This window comes from Morone saxatilis, unplaced genomic scaffold (genome assembly GCF_004916995.1).
Source record: "Morone saxatilis isolate NCDOM2014 unplaced genomic scaffold, NCSU_SB_2.0 Contig11, whole genome shotgun sequence".
Classification (NCBI taxonomy): Eukaryota; Metazoa; Chordata; class Actinopteri; family Moronidae; genus Morone; species Morone saxatilis.
This window is the reverse complement of record NW_023339663.1, coordinates 10,896,826-10,908,725: the sequence shown is the minus strand read 5'-3', so window position 1 is coordinate 10,908,725 and position 11,900 is coordinate 10,896,826. Positions and strand designations below refer to the sequence as shown.

At 37.9% G+C, this 11,900-nt stretch overlaps 1 protein-coding gene across 1 annotated transcript in view; it reads left to right on the top strand.

Moving 5' to 3' along the window:
• Positions 1 to 11,900, top strand: part of gpc6a (glypican 6a) — a 127,817-nt gene that overhangs the window by 110,411 nt on the left and 5,506 nt on the right. Inside the window, exons 7-8 of the mRNA XM_035652098.1 lie at positions 8,761 to 8,891; positions 10,495 to 10,670. Of these exons, the coding sequence (XP_035507991.1) occupies positions 8,761 to 8,891; positions 10,495 to 10,670 (307 nt within the window). The remainder of the gene's footprint in view (positions 1 to 8,760; positions 8,892 to 10,494; positions 10,671 to 11,900) is intronic.

Genomic DNA, 11,900 nt, shown 5'->3' with positions numbered 1-11,900 from the left:
ACAATTTTCACCGGAACAGGCCATTTAACCATCCAAATGATTTCTAAACGGGTTTATTAAGCTGAAAAAGTTGCCAAGTTCCCCTTTAACTAAAATTATATTGTGTTTATGGTTTTATGTAATTTACTAATTATTAGTATCTTGTTGTCCAGATTTCCCATGTTTTCTTCTTGTGTGAGCGACCTATCTAACATCCAGCTTTTTGTCATCATGGAGGATGGCAAAAAGTTAAAATATTTTAACTTTGGACGGCAATGCCATTTACCGTTGCAGTATTCTCTGCCAGACTCACCTAATTGTACCATCCTGCTCCCATCTACTAACATGACATTCGATTTGCTGCCTACTGGAATCCACCTTAAAAGAACTTGTACCAGCCTAAGCTTTTTATTTCCCATGTCAGCCATTGCTCCCCACAACTTGACATCTGGATGTGATAACTGCTCTCGTCTATGTGAAGCGAAGTACTAAAGCTCCTGCACTCTCTTGGTCCTGTCATACAACACTACAGCAGCAGGGCAGGACTCTCTTCTCCATCCCTTTTCATGTCTAACTGCAAAACATATTTAATATTCTTGAGGCCAGAGAGTTGCAGGCTTCTGAGCTCTTAGATTTCTCTCTGTGCATATTACCTTGGTTCTCGCTGCTACCTTGTACATGTCATCGGATGAGCCAGTTAGAAAATTCTGCCTCTGAGCACTGTGGTTAGCACCAAAGCATCTCCCTCGTCCCATCAGCTCTGATTCATCAGTGATTCCAGCATTAGAGCATTATATCCCCGTAGAAAAACACATATTCCATCTCAGAAATAAACACCCAGGAGCGTCTCTCTTTGAAAGACACCAGAATGCAAAAAGGGCAATAGTCCTTGCTGAAATAATAACCCTTAATTTACTAATAATAGATTTTTAATGCACTACAGAATAGCCATGCAGTCCAGATTTTATCCCATACTTAGTATGCTATTAAACCTACATCTGGCTATTGTCCTTACTTACAATAGGCCTATCTATTCTGGGGTCTTTCTGTCAAAAAGCATGGCCTTGATCTCGTTCAAGATATATGAATACTAAAGGCCAAAATACTGTTGACCATCAATATGTTGCTTTATCCATTCAACAACGATGCCCATGAAAATATCATTGCCATGTGCTTTACAAATATTAACAGCTATTGCTAGAAGAAATCACGTAAATTCTGATTGCTGCATAGAAGTAACTGACATCACCCTTGTCTAACTGAGCCCGTCCCACTGCAAACCAGAAAGAGACACACACATTACACAAATCTCTCAACCAAAACTTAAATATATTGTTTATTTTCCTTTAAATATTCAATACACTATCATATGTGTCTTCATATCACCCTGTCTTGATTGTTTTCACAGCGTTCATGTTTTAAAGTGGGATTTCATGGTGGGAAACTTGTTGGATCTCTGTGAATAATATTTATAAGGAGTACAGTCTAGACCTGATCTATTTGAAACGTGCTAAGATAAAATTTGCCGTTATACAAATAAAATTGAATTGAATTGAAAAGTAGTGGAGTATTTCTAGATTGCAACTATAGTCGTAAAAGCTGCAGGCAGACTTCTTACTGGGTCTGAAATGAGGAAACACATTATCTCCATTTTGGCCTTCCGACACTGGCTTCCTCTGAAAATCTGTATTGATTTTAATTCTATTGTTAGTATTTAAACCACGTTCTGGGCTTTTAAATCAACATGAGCCTGAACACACCTTGAGATCGTCTTGCCAGGCCCGTATGGCTGTTGCACTGTCTAGACTCAGATCAGAGGGGCATTGGGCTTTTTCTATTAGGGAGCCTGTCAAGTGAAGGTAGAGTTGTCTCCCAGTATCCCCCCTTTTATGAAAAAGTAACGTGCATTGCATTTCACCACTTTGCCATCTGCTTCTTTTTTGTGTTTTAGAAGACGTTGTTTTATTTAAAATGAAATTAATCTTATTATTATTCATTCTTCCCAAAATCAGGTTTTGTATGAGTCATTTGACAGGACTGACAAGCTAGCGGTGCGTGCTTTGGTTGCGATTAATGCTTTCTTCTCAAACACAGTGAGTCATAGGGGATCACATTGTTTTTGTGAAATTGATTAAGATTGGCTTTGTTAATGGCCCAAGTGTGCTCTTGGGTAGAGAAACACTGCAGTTAACTGAGACGTAAGCAGGGGCCAATCACAGTGTTTAATCCTTGCTTCAGTGAGCTATAGCTCCACTTCCACTCTATTTACAACTATAACAGTGACAACCAGGCAGTTTAAAGACTGACAGAAAGTATGTTTATATACTTACAACGTTCAAATAATAAAAGGACTTCCCAATAAGAGAAATAAAAAAAGATTAGAATGAGAAGCTGGACTTGGATAAGTTGATTCAGTTCTTTCCGCTTTGTTTAACTGTCTCTGTGTTTAATAAGGTTAGATCACTGCTCTCTAGAGTCAACTGTATGACTGTTATTTGAAAATGAAGGAGGTGGATCTGACCTGTGAAAGTGCTAATTAGAGTTACTGGACCTACATTAACATGCATTGCTCGAGGGTGCTCTACATGCTCTGATAGATCAACAACCACTTGACACCACTTCCAGGACTCAGCAAGGAGGCAAGTTGGGGTAAAGATTTGTTTGAATAAAATCTTTAATTCAGGCAGTACACGGAGGAAAGTTTGGAATATATTAGAATGGTTGAAGTCCATTCATAGGTTTTGTTGTATTTTGGCTATTGAAACTAAAGGTTTTGAGGACCTTGTTTTGTGTTGTCACAAGGTGCTGTTTGTTATTTGGTGTTAGTTCATTGTATAGATCACCCCGAGTGAGTAGTATTTTAAAATGTACTGTAAGGGTGAGCTCACCAAAATCTGATTTTCAGCATATCTTCAACAGAAAATGCTAGCAGTGAAAACTCTGAAAAGAGAGGTTCAGATTTTTCAAGTATCATAATACAACACTCACAGTGCCATATGTCTGTTGAAAGAATTAGGGGTCACTATTAGCATCATTCCTCTCCACATAGCCTGTTAAGAGATGCCTTTGTAGAGCAATTACCTATACAGCCAATATGAAGAGGAGAAATGTTTACAAGGGGGCCAGACTTGAAAGCTCAGTGCAGGCACAGGAACCTTTGCCCACTGGCTAATCATAAATCTGCAGCTAACTTATTAGATAAATTACCTTATCTTGCAATAAAGGCACTGGCCATGTGTGAGTGTAGTTATTGGGTTATGATAATGCTAGTGTTATTCAGGCTAATTTGTCAACAAACAACATTGCATAAGATGACTACACGCAAATTGCATTTCTTTTATAAATCCATAACCTGTATAAACCGTTTAACATCATATCTGTTTTGCAGATTATGACATACCTTATAAACTGACAACTGTGTGTATAATCTTAAATTTGAAATCTAACAGGTATAATGTCTCCAACTGAGAAAAAATTGTATCACTGTGCTATTTTTACCAATGAACCTGTGGTTGATATTATCAGTTATTTGGAGGTAAAGCAGTGCAGCAGTGAACTCAGGGCTACCAGTGAGACGAAGAGAGACACTGAAGGTTCAGCAGTAACTATTCTAGATGGAGTCAGACTCACCGCTCTGGGCGCTCATGTAAAGACTCATCGTAAGATTTTCACAATTCACCCGCAGTACAGTGTGTGTATGTGTTCTTTTTTGTTTATCTGTGTGTGTTTGCATTTATTTATGAACAAGTGTTTGTTTACTGTGGATACTGAACTCTTGACACTGTTTATGTGGACTGCACATTATGTTATACAGAATACACCACATAATACTTTCATAGGCATAAATTTCCAAATAAATCACTAATGGATTTATTTATCTGTATGTTTATGACTTATCCTTCCTTCCTTACCTTCTTCCTTCCTTTCTTCCTGCCTCCATGCAGTTTACCTAGAAATATTCCTGTTTGCAGAGACTTGGTTGTCAGAATGGACCATGTCAATGTCACATTACTGTGGTTAAATTTTAAAATGCAAGCAAAATAACCAAGCAAGTTCTGATCTGATCCATATTTTGTTGTCAGTGCCAGTGTGCTGCAGGCCATCATGAATCAGAGCCACACCAGTGTGTGTTAAACCTAACCAGCTTTGGTGTACCCATGACAGGATTACCACATCAAATGTGAGGGCAGTCTCCTGCAGTGGCATCCTGTTGGTGCAGGCCCTTTCATGTCCTGTTAAGACCCGAGGCTTCACTGTATGCACTCTCCCAATCCCCAGTGTAACTAGGACATGATGAGGGCTTGTGTGTATGTGCGTGCACGTCTGTGTGTGTGTGTGTGTGTGTGTGTGTGTGTGTGCATGAATGCATGTGTCCACTTATAAATGTATGCGCTTAATATGTTTCTTTTATGTTTTCTTTTTTCAGGGAAGCTATACTGGTGTCCATGTGCATTTGTAACAGGGGCTTCAACTTTCCAAGCCCAGGGTCAAGAATAAATAAGCAGTTGTTTTTAATTGATTTTAGAATAATCATTTTTTATTCCTGAAAAAAAGAACAAAGCATCCAAGTGCATGTATAACAACACAGAATACAGTAAACAGACCTACTGCCCTTTTATACTCTTTTATCAAAAATAACCACCCTCCCAACACCAATAATGCTAATATGAACACAGCGTCAGGCTGAATAATTTTATGAGTGACAAAATGGCAGTTCAGTCTGATTATCTGGCTAGATTCATTTAGAATAGTGGCTAAACTGTTAACTGGAACTATATTTGAGGTGTTTAGAAACAGTAAACAAGCTAGCCAATCAAAAACAAGTGTTTTCTGTGACTTTGTATTCAAAATAGACATATACAATGGAGCTAAAGATGTCTGTATCATTAACCATGAAACATATCACATTATCTATGGAGCAACATACTATATGACTTGCAGTCAAATCAGGTTTGTTTGTTTATCCCAGCATCACACACATTGTCTCAATACGCTGTCTAAGCCCACAACAGCAAGTTCCTGACCCAGTATAAGCTCTCTATTAAAGCAGGGGGGAGAAAATCCCCAAACCCCCCTCAAAAAAAAGTTTTTGGAGGACAAATTTAAAGGAAGATCTTTCCTCGTCATATGGCAGGGAGTGCAGTAGCTGTAGGTAGGAAGTGAAGATTGCAAAACATGGACAGAAAGTTGTAACAGTTAGTAGAAATACAAAGTACAGCAATGGGATTATAATTCTACAATAGGATTATAACGGATCCAATACTAATGTAGCAAATCCGGTATAAGAAGTCCAATAAAATAAGTCTAAGAAATTGGTACAGAGAGATGAATCCATTAAAATATGTAAATCCAGTGAAACAATTTCAAAATCAGTTTGCCACGTCATTCAGAATGCCAGGTATAGCTGGAATAGGGAATAGGAGAAGGCCTGAATGGTCCTTCATGAGTAGTGTTTTTATTAGATAACCACAAAGTTGACCTCTCTATTTCCTACTCTTTCCTAAATTAAATTTTGAGTCTCAGTGAGGGATAATTTTCAGAACAACAGCTGGCACATGCAGATGTGTAACACTGTTAAATATTTAGTGTAATGAGAAGTGGTTATATAACTTGTCAAATTCTTGGCACCCTCAAGAAGCAGAGTTAATTTATACTGTATGAGGTGTTTACTCTATTCAGCAAAGGCTTTATTGAATGAACCACAGGCTACTGTGAGCCAAAGCCAAGATAAAGAAATGTTGCCGCTCACTGGGTTAATACCTCAGGCTTGAAAGAGCTAATGCGATAGCTCCCACTCGACTGTCTCTCCACCCGCCTCAAACAGCAAAGCAGTCAGTCTCACATCCTAAACTGACCGCCAACCACAACGTACGCTTCCTCAACATACAGCCCACACCCATGATTAAAAGCTGACATGATTGACAGATTTGAACTCCTTACCAACTAGTGATTCTGTTTATGGGTCATCAATCTTTGGTGTGTATATGGATGTAGTGAGGGCAATATTTGGCAATGAGTTTGGAGCAAACGTGTAAGGATCAAACAGTGTGTTTGTCCCCACTAACATAAACTGCAAACATTAGCATGCCAGGCTAACTAGATTACAACCTACAGTAGTTTGTTACTTCCAAAGCCTACATTATTTTGGTATTTTTGGATACCGGACTGACAAATCCACTGTGTGGGAGCCAAGATGCTACAACAGTAGAGTTTAGGGTAATGTTAGTAGCTCTTTCCCTGCTCATTTTTTGGTTTGGGGCCTGGCCAGCATTACAACAATAACTATACGTAATTTAGAAAAGGGTGAATTGCAAATTACTGATAACTGAAAAACTAATTTAGTTGTTTTATTCCTTTTGACACACTCTGCACTAGTACAACTAAGCTTTGCTATGTATTTGAGTGAATCTGCTGTAGATATTTACTTCCAAATGTATCATAAAACAGGAGCTTAAGTGCAACCCTTACCCTTACCTCAAAGAAGTGTAGCATTAACACATTGTGCCAATCTATTAATAGGTTGCATGTGTAAAAAGATGCACAGAACAGTTACCACTGGGGAAAGAATTAAATGAAACCTGATCAGCTATCAATGCGGCAAAATGATGACATTTATTAATCCCAGTACACTTATGCAGTACATCTGGCAAAGTTAAGGGGGTAGGAGTATATAGATTAATGTGATAGACTGCAGGTGTTAAACACAGATCTGTCAGAATTTGCTAATACAAATTCTCTGATACAATAATAATATAATAATTTTGCTGTATAGTCTCAACTCTTTTCTGCTTTGTTATTATAGACTAGTTTTGTAATTGATTATTGCTAAGTACAAAGTAATTGTATTCACACATACAGTTCATAGTATTATTGACAAAAGTGTTTTATGAATGTGTCACTAATTATTTCTTTTCATTTCTTTCTTTTTTAATTGAATAAATAGTTGTTTGACCAAATAACCTTATCTCTAGATCCACTTAGTAGCTTTTTAGGGAACTTTCCATGTTATCATAAGTTCTTCATTCTCGGATGAAGTTTGTTTAGTTGTCATAGAGATGGCTCTGTTGACATACAAGCTCAGTAGCTGTTATGATTTCATCTATCGCACCTTTTAGGACTCTTTTCCATGTTAGCTTAAAAGTAAAGCAAACAAACCTTTTCTGGAGCTTTCAATCATAACACCGGGTTTATATTTTATGACTACTGAACTCATATAAGGTTAAAATATCCAGAAAAGGGCAGTAAGTCGATCTTGAGTTGAGGTTGTTTTGTCAAATAGTCACTTACTTTTTAAATTATATCTGCAGTAGGTACATTTATTGTATTAACATGTATTTACAAATAAGTGAAAGGTTTTAGCCAGGGCAGATAACTTCTACACAGAGCAACAATTATTAATATCACAGAGTTTCATCTAAGGTAAAATATATCCATCCACATATACTTTGGCATCTCTGCTTTAATATAACTAAGAATAAAAATAGAGGCACTGGGCTTTGCATTAAATCAGATGTTGTTTGTGAAATATATGGGAATAAATTGTTTGAGACAGATATTTTACTCTCTATGCTTTTCAGAGCCTTGAAGAATTCAGCCGCTGAAATTGGTTCAAGTCCAAAACAATTTACAGAAAAAATTGCGACACTGTTGAAAGCAATAGAATTTCACAGAGAAGGTCGTGACCCATGAACAACGCTGTTTCTTGCCAAAATGTATTTTAACAAACACACACACACACACACAATGAATACATCACCTGTCTGAAACAGGGTTCAGTTTGTGGCTTCAGTTTGTTTTATGGATGCAGGATATAATATCATTTTCGGTTTGTTTTGAGTTTAAATCAGAAGATCACCTGTGTTCCTCATCTCACTATGGCATTTTTTGTGTAGATGTACTAATCCTCCACGCTGCACCTAAATGTGCCTGCAGTTTTGGACTTTTTTGTAATCTGGAAAGAGCATATTATTTATCATTGAACTTATGCTGCCTCTACATTGTGTGTCATCCTGCTCTCCTGTGAGCATATTCCTTTCCAATATATTTACACATGCATACTTGAAAAAGGAAACCCCTTATATCTTACCACTTCAGATTTATTAGGCTTCCGTGTTCTCTGTCTTCATGATTGTTACCAACTATATCAAAATGACAAAAGAAATACAATGTGCTTCTGTACAAGTTTTTTTATTCACCCGCTCAAACGTCTTGCTGAGTCCAGATGGAATCAGTCGGGGGGTGACCGCTCATGCCAAATATCAAATTCGAAACCCCAAGTCTGTCTTGTATGAATCACAATATGGATGGAAGTGGACAAGAAGCAAAATGGAAAGAAAAAGAACTCTAGGCAGTCCAATAATACTTCTCTCCCGATGGAATAAATGAACAGAAGGGAATGTGCAACTACACAAACTTCTGTTGCCACATTAATGACACAATCACCACAATCGTCATAGGCAGAGGTGGAACTATTGGAGCTTTCTGAATTCAAGTTTGTTTTTTTATGTTTTGTTTTCCCCCCTTTTTTATATATAGTAAAATACAATATTAAACAAATATTTGAATATATTTTTCTTTGATTGTGTTTTTGTAAGTTGTTTTATTTGAAAATATGAAAATCAATTCAATATTAATTCTGACAACTACATAAGTAGTGTGTACTTTTTTGTTACAGGCACAACTACTTTACAGTCGATTCACTTCTCACCATCACTTGTCAGCTTTTAAAATAGAAAATTATCAACCTAATATATTTCTGTTCTCTGTTTTGGCCCATGGCAGGTGATTGACATCAAAGAGAAATTGAAGGAGTCCAAGAGGTTCTGGTCCAACCTGCCAGATGACATCTGTGCCAAGGGCAAGCTCGCAGAGTCTGACGAGGAGCAGTGCTGGAACAGCCACACTAAGGGCAGGTGAGGACTCCTGCTACTCTTTATAACCACAGCAAAGTCACCCCCACTCTACGGTTATCACATTTTGCCTGCCAGGGATTAAAATAACCACACTGTGTTCCCAGATTAACACACTGTCTGTAAGTACAATGGTTACTGCTTATATGGAGAACTTCTATATAAGCTCTGAGGCTCTAATTCCCAGAGGACTGGAGTTTCCAGCACCTCTTATCACCACTGCAGCGTGTAGAGTATCGCTGAGCTGTACAGTAGATTGGACAGTGAGTTGTTTTCTGTGACAGTGAACCAGAGACGCTGGCAGAGAAAATATATCACCCTCTCACTTTGGCCTTCTCCAAGTAGCAAAATCACCAGATGGTGCAATAAAAGGCATGTTAATTCTCTTGTTGGTGCCAGTACCATTTTTAAGCATCGCTCTAAATCTGGTAGGTAAATTGAATGCCCAGAGATAATAAAACGTCAGTAAAAGTCCCACCATGTTAGGAGTGTATTATGAAATCACTGGATTCCCCTGTTAATTAAACACAAACTATGCACACTCTTTACTTCACTTTGTATGAAACGTTTGAAATTAAATACAAAACGAATGGGTAAAGTGTGTCATTAACACACATGCACAATTTTAATTTAATTAAATGATACACTCCGACCTTTGCGAGCGCATGTTGCCTTTCTCATGCAGTTCATTATTTTCATTGCACAGCAGTTAAATTGTTTTGGAATTATTATGTTAAAAAAAGCAGGCATGTTAAGGGCTCTCTGTAGCAAAGTGCCGCCACTCCCAACATGAAATAGACTATTAAGCCTGATTACACACTTGTGTTTTGTCTGATTTAAGCAGCTGACTAGCTCTTATAATTCTGTCTTTCAGTTAGTCTACTTTGTGAGTTCTCAGCCGGTTCCCTATGAGATATTTACACAGGTTCCACAATTTCTAGAGAAGAGACCAATGTGTGGTATTGTGGAGAAAGCAAATACACAAAGTGCTGGTCCAAAAGATATGGAAACAATGGCTACATAAGAGGTTAACAATGCAAACACAATGGCAAATGAAAACAACTGGGTCAGCTCTGTAACCTCTGTAATTTGACTGCATGACTTTGGGGGCAGAGATGCTCAATCCACAGAAATTTAAGAAAATAACTAAATAACCGAAGAAAACCTCCTCACTAATTTGACTACCGGTACATTAAAAAAACCACTGCAGACAAATTAGCACAAACAAATTGAAAGACACATTCACCAGTTTCTCCACAGATATGCAGCGTAAACAAACATTTCATTAATTTGCAGCTATTTGTGTTTGAAATGTGAGATGTGTGTTGCCTTTTTATATTTGCATGTGTGTTGATTTCTGTCAGCCATCATCATCCTATCACAGCAGATAGCTTTGCAGATAGTGTGACTCATGCTGCATTTAAATAATTTGTAGAGACTGTACTATTTTTATTTCTCACAGTTTTGGGATTGCACACTATAGTGAAATCAAGCAAATATGGACGATAACATTGTTATCGTCTAAACCCTATGGTCAACCAGAGGTTTTGTCATACTGCATGGAGATATTTGGTGAGTTTAGTTTTTGGTGTGTCATTGTGTCCAGATATTTCCCTGAAGTGGTGAAGGAGGGTCTAACCAACCAGGTGAACAACCCAGAGGTGGATGTGGATATCACCAGGCCCGACACACTGATACGACAGCAGATCATGGCTCTTCGTGTCATGACCAACAAGCTAAAAAATGCCTACAATGGCAATGACATCTACTTCCAGGACTCAAGTAAGTTCTTTAGTCTCTCAGGTGTTTGGATGTGCAGGTGGAGACGAAGAGTGAAAAAGTGTCTTTATTGATTCATTGCCCTGCATCTTGGTTTTGATTTGGACAACATCACACACACATATACTCACAGAAATATAAACTGGTATTACTGAAATAAGATCCCAGGTTTCATTCATATAGCAACTCATCATATAAGTCCACAGGATGCTTCAGTGTTGCACTGCAGCAAGACTGACATTATTAGCAGAATAAATAGCTTTAGGTATGGTGACACAGACAATGATAGACAGCCAAGGCTATGTTTAGGAAGATGTACATCTCCAATGCTGCAATGACAGAAACCATTCAGCTGACAAGATGGAAGATTCTCTGGTATTGACTATGAACACTAAATTTTTTGCCTCAACTACATTTTTACTGCTGTCATGTTTGCTTTTCTGTTTGTAGTGGTGTCCTCATCATCAGAAACTTGGTACTGGAGCAACTATAATTGTTGCATAGGTTAATAAATCTCAGAAGCAGGCTAAATAATAAAAATAAAAAAATAAAAACATTTTTTGGTCACCTGTAGGCATGGTCACACCAGCATTTATGACGATAAGGAATTGTACAGTGGAATTAATTAATTTCAATAAAACCTCCCACGAAATTCACGAGGGCTAAGTAAATTCCTGCAAGTCTTTCACATTGAGGTCTGTGGTGAACTTTTAACCTTGCTCTGCCAAAATATGAACTGCTCCAAGAGGCATGGTTTGCGGACAAATATGAGGCAGGACTGCATGGTACAAAACTATTTTCATGACTGAGCTTGCTTGCTTGCTGACAGACAGCAATCTAGCTGTAAAAACTATTGTGACTGACTAGAGCAGGGGTTAGCAGCCTTTACTTACTTTACAAGAGCCATTTTCTGCCATGTTTATTAAGTGTGTAATGGCTACAATCTTTTTTACAATTGGGGAATGTAGCAATCACTACAAGCATGATGTATAAAATGTAAAAAAATAATAGTTATTTCAATCTATAATTTTCTTTTGCAAAGCCACAGGGAGCCACTGGAGGGGGGCTAAAAAGCCACATGTGCCTCTGCGTTGCCTACCCCTAGAGTAGAACTCAGTAGCTCACCAGCTACAGTAGCCATGCGAGTAGGTACTAATGGAGTTGTTCAGTTCATGACAAACACCAGTTATTCAAACTGAATTGACCATAATGAATCACTATTATCAGTGGGAG